This window comes from Dendrobates tinctorius, unplaced genomic scaffold, assembly GCF_039654945.1.
Source record: "Dendrobates tinctorius isolate UK_male_01 unplaced genomic scaffold, ASM3965494v1 ptg000090l, whole genome shotgun sequence".
NCBI classification, from domain to species: Eukaryota; Metazoa; Chordata; class Amphibia; order Anura; family Dendrobatidae; genus Dendrobates; species Dendrobates tinctorius.
Window position 1 is genome coordinate 7066271 of NW_027361758.1, and position 15953 is coordinate 7082223.

General features: G+C 47.2%; 1 protein-coding gene across 3 annotated transcripts in view; it reads left to right on the top strand.

Annotated features, from left to right (window-relative positions):
• The window catches only part of KNTC1 (kinetochore associated 1), a 292839-nt gene that overhangs the window by 38626 nt on the left and 238260 nt on the right, over positions 1 to 15953 (top strand). For 2 of the 3 annotated variants that reach the window (XM_073586034.1, XM_073586035.1), the window contains exons 4-5: positions 7970 to 8085; positions 12926 to 13004. In XM_073586034.1, the coding sequence (XP_073442135.1) occupies positions 7970 to 8085; positions 12926 to 13004 (195 nt within the window). Of the gene's footprint in view, positions 1 to 7969; positions 8086 to 12361; positions 12510 to 12925; positions 13005 to 15953 lie in introns of those variants that run through there. The other variant, XM_073586036.1, reaches the window with a different exon arrangement.

The window sequence follows — 15953 nt, forward strand, 5'->3', positions numbered from 1 at the left end:
TATAAATTGACAAATGCTCACCCATAAGGTGCTTTCCGCCTGCGTGTATCAGTGGCCCCGACACGCGTTTCCACGTGGACCTCTTTGGAGGGCTGTGTAAAATAAAGTTTTTCGAATGGTAAACGGCTAATGAAAAATAAATCAAATCACCAGAATTAAGTTTTTTTGGCGTCCGCAACATTGCAATAAAATGTAATAAGAGGCGATCAAAACTTTGTACCTACCCCAAAATGGTATCAGTGAAAAGCTTTTACCCTGTTCCTTATCCCAAAAATGAAAACGTGATGGTTCTCAGAAAATGGCAACAAAAGCTTAATTTATTTTTCTTACAAATTTCCAATTTTTTTTTACCACTTAAAAAACAACAAACAAAAAACTATATATGTTTGGTGTCTGCGTACCCACACTAACCTGGAGAATCATATTGTCAGGTCAGATTTACCTTATATTGAACATGGTAAATAAAAAAAAAAAAGCAAAATTGTGAAATTACACTTTTTCTTTTTGCAGTGTCAAAACACTTAAAATTAGTATTTCCTGTTTTCCAGTGCATCACATGATAAAATGAATGGTGTCATTCAAAAGTACAACTAGTCCCTCAAAAAATAAGCCTTCATACAGCAATATTGATGGAAAAATAAAAAAGTTATAGCTCTTGGAAGAAGAGGAAAAACAAACAAAACAAAGAAAAAGCAGAAAATGGCCATGGCGTGAAGGGGGTTAAATACATAACAATTTTTTGTTCATTTTATTACTATATTTTTTCAGTTAGCATAGCCTTATGAGGACTTCTTTTCTGTGGACGAGTTTTATTTTTTGTAATATGTACCATTCTGAGGGTTTAAATTATTTTTCTCCTTCGCCTCATTGGGGGACACAGATACTGTGGGTGTATGATTCTGCCGCTAGGAGGCTGACACTAAGTGGAAAAAAAGAGGTTAGCTCCCCCTCCGCCGTATACACCCTCGCCCCTATTGTGGGCCAAAATCAGTTTTTGCTTAGTGTCTGTTGGAGGCACACGTCGGTCTGCCTCAATACTGACCTTTTTTTTTTCCCCATGAAGATAAGACAGGGGCGACGGACCCTATTGAAAGGGTTCGATCTCCCTAAACCAACAACGGGCGAGCACGTGCGAGTGTTCCTCCACGTATCCTCTCCCGCAACGGGGATTTTTTTCCGGATGTTCCCTTTTTTCACATGAAGGTGAGATAGGGGAGACGGATCCAATTGAAAGGGTCCGATCTCTCCAAACCAACAACGGGCGAGCATGTGCGAGTGTCCCTCCACGTATCCTCTCCCACAACGTGGGATATTGTCAGACCACGGAGGTGAGATACAGGCGACGGACCCTATTGAAAGGGTCCGATCTCCCCAAACCAACAACGGGCGAGCACGTGCGAGTTTCCCCCCACGTATCCTCTCCCTCACCGTGGGACATGATGCCGGACTTAGCCCTGTCCACCCGAGGGTATTGAAACTCCAGTCTGCACAGAGGCACAAGCGTAGTCCGTGTGGCCCCCACTGCCCCACCAATGCTAAGGAGAAGCCCCCCCCCGGGCAGATAGTAAAAATCGAGGCCGTGGCTTCAGCCAGCGCTACGCCGCGGCCGGGAGTCCCCGCCCCCGGCGTCACGTCACAAAAATTTTGGCCCCGGCTTCAGGCCGAAGCTAGGCCGCAAAAGGAAGTACCGTCCAGGGGCCTGCCCACAGTGCTGGCGCACAGATAAAGCGACGCCTCGCACGCTGAAGACACAGGACTGGGGTAAGTGCTGCCCCCTAGCCCCACAGAGAGGCTATGCTAATTGAAGCAAAGAGCACCTTCCTCCGGCTGATGCCTGACAGGTACAGCATATCAAGAAAAGAGCTAAGACGCATACGTTGTTATACGCTGCATGCATCTCCTGTCGGTCCGTTTTATCCGCGGGCGCAGAGCGAAGTCTGCAAGTCCGAACGCCCTCAGGAGCCCTCCCCTGCGACCGAGCACCGGAATGGGTGTTATCACTGTCGCAACCTTTGGTGTCACTTACGAGAGATTTTGAATCCCTTTGGGCCCCAAATAGGGACAGGGACAGTGGCTCGCCTGTCTCAGAGGGGTTCTCTACCTCACAGGAGCCTCCGGCCTGCAGGGGCCGCTCTCACTCCAGGCAGACCCGGGGGGAAATGAACCCATACAGTGTCTCCCGGTGCCTCGGCATCTGTGAGTTCTGCTTTTCGCTCCCCGTCACCAGTGGTTGATGGCGAGCAGACCTCAGATGGCGACTCAGATGAGCCCCATGACCTGGACACTCCAGGGTCACGTGAAACAGTGGACAGCCTCATAGAAGCCGTCAATCAGACCCTGGGGATTGAGGATGATCCCGCAGCGGCTGCGGGGCATAAAGTGGCATTTAAGCGAGTGAAGCGCCCGCACAGAATTTTTTCCTCTCACCTGGAGTTTGAGGACATAGTGCAGCGGCACAGAGAACGTCTGGACAGCCGTTTCTCGGGTCAAAAGACACTCGAAACAAGGTATCCGTTTGCTCCGGACCTCCGTAAAAAATGGGTGGAATCCCCGATGGTGGATCCTCCGGTTTCGCGCCTAGCTACTAAGACCCTGCTATCCGCCCCTAGTGTTTCCTCGATTAAGGATCCCACGGATCGCCTTATAGAGAGCTTAGCTCGCTCAGTATATGAGGCGTCAGGGTCAGCGCTCGCTCCCTCATTCGCAGCAACTTGGGTAGCCAAGGCTATGATATCATGGTCAGAAACATTAAACAAGGTCGCGCAGGAGCAGGATCTAGCTGCAGAGATTTCAAAGGTCGCAGGTCAGATGGCGATGGCCGGAGACTATGTAATCAATGCGTCTTTGGATGCGGCCAATTGCTCGGCACTTGCTGTCGCTTATGCAATTTCTATCAGAAGAGCCCTATGGTTAAGGACATGGCGAGCCGATTCTACTTTTAAGAAGTCCTTGACTTCCCTGCCTTATCAGTGCGGCCGCATATTTGGGGAGAAGTTGGATCAACTTATCTCCGGCTCTACAGGAGGAAAGAGCCCCAGGTGGACTACAGCGGCCAATTCCGCCGCCTCAGGCCGCCCCAACCAGGATAGGGAGCGTCAGGTCTCATATAGAGCCAACCCATTGGGGAGAATGTGTACTCAGCAGCCCAGATCGAGGGGATCCACATCCCAAAGATCGTCGGCCAAATGACTCGAGGCTTTTACCAGACGACACCAGCAAGGGGGCGGCCACCTACTCTGGTTTCACCACGTCTGGGTTAATGTCGCTCACAACGCATGGGTAAAAGAATTGGTGGCCTCAGGTTACAAAATAGAGTTTGTCAGATTCCCTCCAAGACGGTTTTTTCTTTCCCGGCTTCCCAGGGTAGATACCCAGGCAAGGGCTCTATTGGGAGCCATCAAGTCGCTCCAGCACAATGGAGTCATTGTTCCAGTGCCGGAACACGAAAGCTCAGGGGTTCTGTTCCAGCCGTTTTGCAGTTCCCAAAAAGGACGGGTCTGTCAGGCCTGTTTTGGACCTGAAGCTTCTGAACAAATTCATCAAGATCAGACTTTTCCGGATGGAGTCTCTCCGTTCAGTCATATCGGCCATGGAGCAGGGAGAATACTCGGCCTCAATAGACATCCAGGACCCATATCTGCATATTCCCATTTTTCCTCCTCATCAGAGGTTTCTACGCTTCGCCATCAGCGATCAACATTTTCAGTTTGTAGCGCTACCCTTCGGGCTAGCCACGGCTCCCAGAGTGTTCACAAGGGTTATGGCAGTTATCATGGCCATACTGCATTCTCAAGGCATAGTCGTCTTTCTTGCCTTATCTGGACGACCTCTTGGTCAAGGGCCCGTCAATACGGGCATGCGAGGGAAATGTCATCATCACGCTACATGCTCTTGCCCGCTTAGGTCAATGCGAAGAAGTCATCCCTTGTGCCAGCTCAGAGGATCTCCTTCCTAGGAATGATCTTCGACACTTGCCAAGGGTTAGTAATTCTCCCTCAGGAAAAGGCGCTAGCTCTCCGGCAGGGAGTCTGGACACTTCGACAACCAGTCCCTCATACCATCCGATCCGGGATGAGGATTCTAGGGAAAATGGTGGCAGCAATGGAAGCGATACCTTTCGCCCAGTTCCATCTTCACCCCCTGCAGCGTGCCCTCTTGTCAGCCTGGGACAAGAATCCTTTCACGCTCGATCGGCGGTGCCGACTGTCCTCTCAAGTCAAGCAGTCGCTCGGATGATGGATAACCAGTTCCTCTCTGGCCCAGGGGAAACCTTTCCCCCCAGATCATTGGCTGGTAATGACAACCGATGCCAGTCTCCTCGGCTGGGGAGCGATGTTTCGCCACCACACAACCCAGGGACGGTGGTCACCACAGGAGGCATGCCTCCCGATCAACTTATTGGAGATACGAGCAATTCGGCTGGCTCTGCAGAAGTTTCATCGCTTTCTAGCAGGCCGCCCCATCCGGATTCAATCGGACAACGCCACGGCGGTGGCTTACATAAATCGCCAGGGGGGCACTCGCAGCAGAGCAACCATGCGTGAGGTGGGGCACGTTCTTCAGTGGGCCGAAGCAAATCACTCGGTGATTTCGGCTGTCCACATCCTGGGCGTGGAAAATTAGGCGGCAGACTTTCTCACCCGGCAGGGTCTTGCATCCAGGGAGTGGTCTCTACATCCCGAAGTTTTTCAGCAGATTTGTCTTCTGTCGGGAGCTCCGGATGTGGACCTGATGACTTCCAGAGTGAATGCCAAGGTGCCCACATATGTCGCTCGGGTTAGGGACCCGCAGGCATTCGCGGTGGACGCGTTGGTTCTGCCATGGAACCAGTTTTGCCTCCCATATCTATTTCCCCCACTGCCACTACTTCCGAGAGTCATCAAAAGGATCAAGACGGAAGGGATGCCGGCGATTCTGCTGGCCCCAGACTGGCCCCGTGGAGTGTGGGACGCAGATCTAATGCAGCTGCTCGCCGACGTTCCTTGGCGCCTGCCAGAGCGCCCAGATCTACTGTCTCACGCGCCGATTTGCCACCCGAACTCAGGGACCCTGTGTTTGACGGCATGGTCGTTGAATCTTGGATTCTAACCCAGGCAGGGTTCGGGAGCGAGGTGGTCGCTACAATGATTAGCGCCCGGAAGCATGCTTCAGCACGAATTTACAACCACACCTGGAAGGTGTTCTTTGCTTGGTGTCGAGGCCGCTGTGTTTCTCCGCTGAGATTCTCGATCCCCAACATCTTGGCTTTTCTCCAGTCGGGCTTAGACTCGGGCCTTGCCCCAAGTTCCCTCAGGAGACAAATATCAGCCTTATCCGTCCTGTTCCAGCGCAGAATTGCTACGAATTTGCAGGTGAAGACTTTCATTCAGGGAGTCTCCCACTTGGTACCAACTTATAAGGCGCCTATGGACGCCTGGGACTTTAACATGGTCCTAAGTGTTCTGCAGGAAGCTCCATTTGAACCGCTTCAGGATATCTCTTTGAGGTACCTTTCCTAGAAAGTGGTGTTCCTAGTGGCCATCATTTCCATCAGGGGGGTTTCAGAGCTGGTGGTCCTATCCTGCCGAGCCCCGTTCCTCACTTTTCATAAGGATAAGGGGTCCTCAGACCAGCCCCTCCTTTTCTGCCGAAAGTCGTGTCCTCTTTTCACATTAATGAAGATGTTGTTTTGCCTTCATTTTGTCCAGCACCGGTGCACCGTGTGGAAAAGGCTTTTCACGTTAGACCTGGTAAGAGCCCTCCGGAGGTACGTGTCGCGGACGGCACTTTTTCGTCAGACGGACATGCTGTTCATGCTCCCCGAAGGGCGCAGGAAGGGACTCGCTGCCTCAAAATCGACCATAGCCAGATGGATTCGTTTGACTATTCAGCAGTCCTACCTCATTAGAGGCACGCCGATTCCAGCAGGGATCAGAGCGCACTCTACTCGGGCAGTGGGCACCTCTTGGGCGCTTTGGCACCAGGCTTCGATGGAACAGGTTTGTTAGGGCAGCAACCTGGTCCAGCCTGCACACTTTTGCCAAACATTATAATATCCATACTCAGGCCTCGGCGGATGCGAGCCTGGGTAGAAGGATTCTCCAAGCAGCGGTGGTGCACCTTTAAACAAGAGGTGCATGTAGCTTGGATCGGTGAGTCAATCTCCCAAACCGGGACTGCTTTAGGACGTCCCACAGTATCTGTGTCCCCCAATGAGGCGAAGGAGAAACATGGATTTTTGTGATAACTCGCCGTAAAATCCTTTTCTCCGAGACGCTTATTGGGGGACACAGCACCCACCCTATCAGCCAAGTTGGCTCTTGTTTTGTTTAAATTAATTTACTTATTTGATATAAGGGTGGTGTTTTCTTTGGACATGTTGTACCTGTATTAAGGCTGATTTTGTTGTCCTCCTACTGCTTTGGCACCAAACTGATTTCCGCCCGCAATAGGGGTGAGGGAGTATACGGCGGAGGAGGAGCTAACCTCTTTTTTTCACTTAGTGTCAGCCTCCTAGCGGCAGAAGCATACACCCACAGTATCTGTGTCCCCCAATGAGCGTCTCGGAGAAAAGGATTTTACGGTGAGTTATCACAAAAATCCATTTTTTTTTTTTTTTTAGTATTAACTTTTATGTGTTTATTTTCTAACATTGTGTTCATAATGTGGTAAAAGTTTGTAATGTAGTAAAAGTTTGTTGTTAAATTATTCTTACTTGTCAGTAGAATGTTTCTAAATTTTGCCAGTACCTTACCATATGTAGTTTTCCTACTTTTTTAGTGAAGTCCATTGAGGGGATCAAGTAAGTTGTGTTTGTTATTCGTGCCATTTAGGTTAGCAGGTACAGTTGCCGTCAAAGTTGTTCAACCCCCAATGCAAAATAAGTTTTTAGTAAAATTTTACAAACTTTCTGCTCATTGCCATAAACCAATCAAACCGTTTTAAATAGCTCAACACAAGCACGGTGGCTCAGTGGTTAGCTGGGTTCAAATCCCACCAAGGACAACATCTGCAAGGAGTTTGTATGTTCTCCCCATGTTTGCGTGGGTTTCCTCCGGGTACTCCAGTTTCCTCCCATATTCCAAAGACATACTGATAGGGAATTTAGATTGTGAGCCCCATTGGGGAGAGTGATGATAATGTGTGAAAACTGTAAAGCGTTGCGGAATTTGTTAGCGCTATATAAAAATAAAGATTATTATTAAGTAATATAATAAGTGGTTTAAATTAATCACAAAATGCCACTTTAATGACTGCAGTCTCAATTATGTATCCCCTTCCTGACAAACAACTTTAATACCTAATAGAACCCCTCTGGCTGTTATAACCTGCATATTTTCGCTGCATCCAAATTGCTGCATTCTAATGACGCAGGTAACATTAGAACATTGAACCTTGCAGATTTACTGCATGTAATGAATGGCTATGGGTGGAACTATGCAGCCGAGAGTAGAGTCTTCGCTGCAGGTAATTAACATACTGCGGCTCGTAAACCCGCACCGCTGGTGAATTTACACAGCGTCAAATAGAAGTACAGTGGGCAGTGGATTTATAGAAATCCCACCCACTGTGCTTGTAACCTAGAATGCAGTATTCTGGACAAGGCACAGGTGAGCCGCATCTAAAATTCTGCTATTCCCGATCGTGGGCACAAACCCTGACAGTCACTCCAGAATCTTCCAGGGCTCCTGGATTTGGTTAACTTTGAGATACGCTTGGGATCATTGTCCTGTTGGAACGTTGACTGACACCCAAGCTTCAGCTTTCTTGCAGAAGGCATGACATATTCTCCCAGGATTTCCTAATACTTGATTGGCGCAGCTTGAGCAAGAGGACAGATTTTGGTTAAATTCTTTTCCTTATACACATTTTATCATGTGATTGAATGGTATTTTTTCAGAATTTGTTAACTGAAATGAGAAATTCTGCAGAATATGTTTGTGCTTATATAATTACATATATCTAATGTAATACGTTATTACTATTGCAGATACTGAAGTTGATGTTGTTGACCTTTGTTATGAAGGACGGTTCCTGTTAGTTGGAGAGAGAAATGGCAGCATTCACCTTATTCATGTACTGTCTAGACAGATCCTGTTTACCAAAGTAGGTATTCAAGTTTGTTTTTTCATTCTTTGGCCATTTAACCCCTTTCTGACATCATGTGCCATGGGCCAATTTGACCATGGACGGAATACGTCATCGCGATCGGCTGATGTCATTTGTCAGCTGATTCTGACAGCTGACACCCGGCTGGCAACGGAGCCCAGTGACCGGAGGTTACCTCTATGATGTCACTCTCGGTTACTGATGCTGTGTTCCTAGCCGGGCTGAGCTGCGGTGACTTCGGTGAGATCCCCGCTAGCACCGTGAGCCAGATCTCATCGCAGCTCTACCTGGCTGGGAACGGAGCACAGTGACCGAAGGTATCCTCTATGACGTCACATTCCCAGCAGCTCAATCACCAGTGGTTTTCAGCCGGAACGGTCGCATCTTGGCACCGTCCTGGTTGAAAACTATTTCTCCCCCAAACATAGATTACACTGTGTTGGACAGGTATGGTATATTGTTGTTTTATTACTTTTGGTTTATTACAGGGGAACGAAGGCTTCAGTGGAATTAGGAGAGGTCTTAAGTATGGTTTAATTAAGATTATTAAAGGAGTCTGTGTCATTTTTTAAATTAAAGGACTTTATTCTTGGTGTGTGTGTTTTTATACAATGTGACTATGGGATTAATAATGGGGGGCGTCTTATTGACGCCTCTTCATTACTAACCTCGGGGCTTGATGTCACCTGAGCCAGGCAAAGCGCCAGAATTGGTACATCTAATAGATGTGTTTTTTCTGGGCAGCTGCGGGCTGCTATTTTTAGGCTGGGTGGGGTCAATATTCATGGCCCCTTACCAACCTGAGAATACCAGTCCCCAGCTGTCTGCTTTAGCAAGGCTGGTTGTCAAAAATGGGGGGGACCCCACACCGGTTTTTAAAAATTATTTATTTAAATAATTAAAAATACGGCGTGGCAACCCCTCTATTCTTGATAACCAACCTTGCTGAAGCTGACAGCACAGGGTCGCAGCCCCCAGCTGTGCGTTTTATCTGGCTGGTTATCAAATATACAGGGGAACCCACATAGGGTTTTTTTTTTTTAATTATTTTAATTACAGTGCAGGAGCGGCTGATGAGTACTTCCATCCGCCACTCCTGCTCTCACTGTTACTAGCTGCTGCAAGTGTCAGCTGATGGGAGCTGTAGTCCCATCAGCTGACACCAGTGACGGAGGTAAACTTTATACATCCGATCACAGCTGAGCCCTCAGCGTGGGAACCATTGCTCTCTGACCAGTGGGGATGATTTCACCGCCGATCAGATGCGCTATGCCAGTGTTTCTCACGCTGTCACACAGCTTGGGAAACACCGGCTTTTGTGCTGTGTATGTTCGGCTATATTCAGTGATTTAATCGACGATTAAATCAGCGAATATTGCTAATTCGGCGATCGTGAGGCGAACCGAACATTGAAATATTTGCTCATGTCTAGTCTTAATCCTTCACAATCTTCTCAATTTCCTTGCTGTCTGTAACTATGACATATGAAGGCAGTAAACCCATACTTTCCTAGTCTTAGTCTGAGTTGAGTAGTGGCTGCAATTGGATCCAGTCCAGGTAAAGCTTTGCAATCTTAAAAGGTTACTCTCGTATTCATTAATGGGCATTGTCAGATATTGCTAGATAATGCAATCAATGTACAGCTTATTAAAATATTCTGTCATTTTGAAGATATTAACAATTTAGTTTTATTTACAGCTCGTTGCCTTGGAGATAGACCACCACTGCTAGCCAGCAGAACATGGGCAGTGGGTACAAGCTCTTTTCTATTGACTGCTTTGAAGCTATCCATAAACTGTTAGGGTATGTTCCCATGGTCAGTAAATGCTGTGGAGTTGGACGCTGCGTACATCCACAGCTTCCAACCCACAGTGGACAGATATTACAGTATAGTGGATGGGATTTCATGAAATTCCATCTCAACTATGCATGCAGGGACGCCTCCTGCGTGGACGCACATGCGGCACGTCTTTACCCACTGCAGCATGTCTATTTAAAGTCACCATACAATGTAATGGGATGCTGTGATTCCGCACGATTCAGTGAACACATGCGGAATCACCTGCGTTCAAAAGCGGGCAGCAATTTGGAAGGAGCGGACATCTGCTGCATCCAAAGCGCTGCCGGTTTCTACCCACGGGAACATACCCTTACCTCCTAATCCTAGACAGCTTTTAGTGCAGTGATTATAAGCTTAGATAGCAGTGGTTGTCGGTCTCCTAGGCACCGAGTGTAAACACAAGATATATCTTAAGGGTGTGTGCATACGCTGCGGATTCTGTTGCGGATTTTTTCCGCGCGGATTTTGCAAAATCCGCAGGTCAAAAGACCTGCGGTTTATCTGCGGATTAACCTGCGGTTTTCCCCTGTTGTTTGACACCTGTACAATGGAGCAGGTGTGACACCGCTGCGAATTCCGCACAAAGAAGTGACATGCTGCGGTTTTGAAACTGCAGCAAATCCGCGCGGAAAAATCCACACCGTGTGCACTGCGGTTTTTGTTTTCCATTGAAAATAAAGGTACTGTACACCGCAGCAAAAACTGCTGCAGATCCGCAGGGCCAAATCCGCAGCAGAATCCGCAGCTTGTGCACTCACCCTAAGGACGGCTGTACATTTTTATAAGCAGTACATTGCAGAAATGCTTGTTTTTTTCAAGCACTATCCTGACAATATCCATCTGTGAAGATGGGTATAACGCTTTAAAGGGAACTTGTCTCCTTCAAAAACGCTGTTTACCTGCAGATATTTTGGTAATCTGCAGTAAATAGTGTTTAAATCACGTATGGCAGGCTTGCTGAAACAGTGGCTACAGGGTGAAAATGAAGTAATATTCTCAGTCGCTCACTTCCAGTCTGGCGGTACATGGAGTTGTTACAGTTAGCACAGACACTGCAGATTTCCATTACATTGGTTTGTAACGCCATTTCTTCAGACCTGTCTTTTATTTTTTTTTCAATCAGTGGACCTTTTACCAGGTCGTCTTTATGCATCAAGCTGATATTTTTGTGTAAAATTTTGGAGTATATAAAAGAATTTTGATTGATTTAATTGATACTTTTTTAAGTCGAGGTTGTGGGGGGATAATGTTGCTTGGGAGGCTGTGTGCGAGTGCTGCCTTCATACTGTGTGAGGGGCTTTGAGGGATGACAAACTATATGGTGGGGGGCTGTGGAGGCAATCATAGTATTTGTGTGACTGTGGGAACATCATACTCTATGGGAGAGTTGTAGGAGTGGGTGGGTATTCTACTTTTTGAGGGGCTATGGAGCCATCATATTGTTTGAAAGGGACATTTTTCTGTGTAAGGCTGGGGGACATCCTAGTGTGTGCGTGAGGTTTGGTCTTACATAGTATTTTAGGGGTTTTCTGTGCCATCGTACTTGTGTGTGACTGTTGTGCATTATACTGTGTGTGTATGTGGGGGAAGCGCTTGAGCAAAATACAAGGGCTGAATAACCGGAGAAGCGTGACGCCATTGCAGCCAGGCGCGGGAGCGCCGCTCTTAAGCACCACAGCTACAGCCATCTTTCTTGGGCTATTCTCTTGGGAGTTCTCTTCCTATTTACTCGAAGATCCGAAACCGGATTCAGCGATAAACTGATAAAGGCTCGGACTGAGTCGAAACGCCGTAATATTTATATCGCTTCTACCTGGTGCTTTATATTCTTTTTTGGCTCCCACATGTTTTGTACATAATAAAATGAACACTTGTTTGCATTAAATTCCTCTGAGTGTGCGGTGAATAGATTATCATTGGTAATAGGACCTATTGGTCCATTACACCTGCACCTCACCATTAGGACTTGAGTGCACGCTAACTTTATAGTTTTGCTCTGGGATATCCTCAATATATCACGCTGAATTACCCCTAAGTTAAAATATATAAAATAATATGAATGGTAGAACTACAAACTTATTTGAAAATGTAAAATATGCAAAAATATAAATATGTAAAAGAGGCCTTTATGTGAGGTTAAAAATTATGGAACAAGAAGCAATAAAATAAGAAGCAATGAAATAAGAAGGAGGATATTTCCTCTGATGTAGCGTACTGAGCTCTTCTTGAGGACAAGACAGGGTTAAATCTCCAACACGCAGGCAGCTGCTGAGGCACTGTCCCGGCTGGTGACAGGCACTCACATTCCTCACAGATCCCTCGGTGTGACCTCACTGACGTCAGGAAGGTCCTGCTTGCACTCTACAGTCAGCAGCTCCACGCTGTGAACCACGCTAGCACACCGAGGGATCTGTGAGGAATGTGAGTGCCTGTCACCGGCCGGGACAGTGCCTCAGCAGCTGCCTGCATGTTGGAGATTTAACCCTGTCTTGTCCTCAAGAAGAGCTCAGTACGCTACATCAGAGGAAATATCCTCCTTCTTCAATGCAAGTCTTCATATCCTGTACTGGCTGCTTCTGAGGTAAATCTCCAAACGGGTCCTTCTTATTTCATTGCTTCTTATTTTATTGCTTCTTGTTCCATAATTTTTATTGTCACATAAAGGCCTCTTTTACATATTTATATTTTTGCATATTTTACATTTTCAAATAAGTTTGTAGTGCTACCATTCATATTATTTTATATATTTTACCTTGGGGGTAATTCAGCATGATATATTGAGGATATCCCAGAGCAGACACACATTTATGTTTATTACTCATTTTTACAACGTTGTGGTGTGTTGTTCTGTCTTGCAGCGGGCACTCCTCCATTAGTACTAGCGCCCCCAAACATATATTCAATTTTATATTTTAGTACTATTCCCACAAGACTTTACCATTTTTTCTCATCTTTGTTGTTCATCTAATCAAGTGTTTTCTCTGCGTTTCCTTTCAGACATTAGTACCAGATGTAGGAATAAGTAATGAGCAAACATTTAAAAGACTCTTGCTTGAAAAGGATGCTTCAGATGAAGGTTTGCAAAATTCTACTTTTTTAATAAGTAGCTGGAGATGTGTAGAATTTAATGAAGAGAAGAAGATTGCTATAAACATTTGTATATTTTGATCAGTTTACTTCCGTATTATTTTTTTTTTAATGCAATGCGTAACACTAACACCAAATAATGTATGCCAGGTAATTATATTCATATAGGATGGGGGATTATATAAAGAAGCAGGCATCTTATCCCTATGAAACCAGGAAATAGAAGCCTGTAACAATAGCATAGGTAACCTATTATGTTAAATCACATGCATGTACACCCCGTGCCTGCTCAGGAGTTGTGTCTGTGCCATCTGCAGAGGGGGATGGATTTAATGTGCAGCTGGGATCTGAACTGGCTCTAGTCCCAGCACTTTAAACTCTCAGATCCTTTTGTCAATATTGACAGCAGCATCTTAGGAATTTAACAAAGGGAGAGTGTTCCCTCCGTTAGGCCAACACCCCTCACAGCGCGATTGCGTGGTGCCGATATGTTCTTATGTTAACTAAAGAATTTGGGCAGCTTGGTGGCTCAGGCGTTAGCACTGCAGCCTTGCACTGCTGGGGTCCTGGGTTCAAATCCCACCAAGGACAACATCTGCAAAGGAGTTTGTATGTTCTCCCCTTTTTTGCGTGGGTTTCCTCCGGGTTCTCCTGTTTCCTCCCACATTCCAAAGACATACTGATTGGGAACTTAGATTGTGAGCCCCAATGGGGACAGTGTCAATAATGTCTGTAAAGCGCTGTGGAATTAATGGCGCTATATAAGTGAGTAAAATAAATAAATGTAATAATGGCCTCCAGATTTTCAATAGACCATAGCCTTTTTCTTGCCATAGGTTTAACACTACAGTTACATTATGAACAAGCTTTCCTAGGAGTGCTCAATTCGCGATAATTATCCAAGTGGAAACATGCTTCCCATCACAAGCCGGTCAAGCATAACATTCGTTTATCTGGCAAAATTATTTTCTTTATCGCCTTATTGGGGGACACAGATTACCATGGGTGTATGCTGCTGCTGTTAGGAGGCTGACACTAGGCAAAGCAAGAAAATTAGCTCCTCCCCGGCAGTATACACCCACCGACAGGCACCAAGTACCTCAGTTTGTGCTTAGTGTCTGTAGGAGGCGGACTGGGATCTCCCCAGATCCGCAATTAACCATTCATTTCTTTTTTTTTTCTTAGGGCTTAGTTGTGTTTATTAATCTCTCTCTTTTCAATTTTTCAGATTCAGCATCAGGAAACAGGGTGTAAGTTCATCCTGCTTTCCAATATTAGGCGGCTGAGCGAGCAATGTGGTGTTACCCACATCGCAACTCTCAGGACCGCAGGCAGGACCTTTTCCCATATCACCGTCGGGTGCTATGGGCTGATACAGGTAGCCGGTCCTGCTGATTCACCTCCTCATCCCTCTCCCAGGACAGGGCTGAGAGGAAGACGGCAGTCACCGGCGGTGACGTTCCCATTCTAGCAGGAGGTTGGCGCCGTCTTCTGCACCAAGCGGACATGGTGCGGGTACAGAGGACCTTTTCTTCCAGCGGCCTGCTCCCTACCCGTGGGCCCCAGTGGTTATCCTCTTCAGGATTTTAAGGTAAGCTGGATGAATCCCCTCCAGCCCTGCATTCAAACGGACAGAAGCAGACCTCCCTAGTCTGACAGGGACCACTACAGGCGACTCTGGTAGCATTTACATCGATCTCTGTTTGAAGCTCCTTAGCTCCTTTCTCAGAAGTCCCTGTTTGAATCTCCCACCCTTCTTTCCTCATCGCTCACCTCTGGGACGGGGTTCAGCAGTGAGTTGCGCAGGCACGGTTGGCACCGGGTTTTCATTATCTTTAACAGCACAGGTTCCCGATTCTCCGTAGGACATAAGCCTCAGGGGATAACCGGTAACTTTCGCTTTCTCTTTGAAAGCCTCCTCCTCCTTGCTCTGCACGCGCTCTTTTCGCGCTCTTTATTAACCATTAACCATATTACAGGGCTATTTTCACCCAAGCGGTACCAGTCTCAAGCTTAGCCGCCAACCCCCCCCCCCGCAGTTTCTTTCAATCTTTAAGCTCCGCTCACCGCTATCGCCGTTCTGTCTGCCTGGAAGAGAGTTTTTCTCCCTCCTCCGGATCTCTGCTTGGGGGACACAGCGGCGTTCTGGCTGCACTTCTGAACTTCGGTAGGCTCTGCTCTGATTTCTTCCTAAGGCTGCAATTAGCTCCCTGCGGCAGTTTCACCTCAGTTCATGCGACATTCTGTCACACTCTATACATATGTCCAACCCTGCAAGGGCTCTCTGTTCTAGACCCACAGCCATTCACTACGCCTGTGCGCGTTGCAAGAAGTGGGCATCAGGTTAGTCGTCTCCCTTCTGCCCGTCCTGCAGTCCTTCCATTGTGTCGGCCCCTCAGGAGCACACCGAAGCCCGAAAGGAGAGCTCTCCACCTCCACCACAGTGGGCCGTGGCAATGTCTCAGTCGGTTTCTGATCTGACTAAAGTCTCTCAGTCCCTGGTCCAGGTCTTAGAACGTTTGCCGCAGCTATCTACAGCCACCGGTGCGCCGACCGCCTCTCACGGCTAGTCGTCCGCTCCTGACCGCGACCTTCAGAGGGACAGACCGGGTAGGAGTTCTAGGAAGCGGACTCTGTCTGGCTCATCTTTCAGCTCGCAAGGTCCTTCTGCTTCGCCCAGGTTCCCTTCGTTAGCTCCTTCTTCAGAAGATGACCTTAGGTCAGACAATGATTCCCATTCGGGATCTGACTCAGAAGCAGTCAACGTATCTAAAACACGGGACACGGTCGATAGTCTAATTTCGGCTATCTTCGAAACCCTCAAAATTAAGCAGAATAAAGAGCCCCCTCAGGAATGTTCTGTCCTCTTTAAACGAGCTCGGCCTCCATCTCAAACCTTTCCCAATCACAAAGAGTTCGATACTACTCTATCCAAACA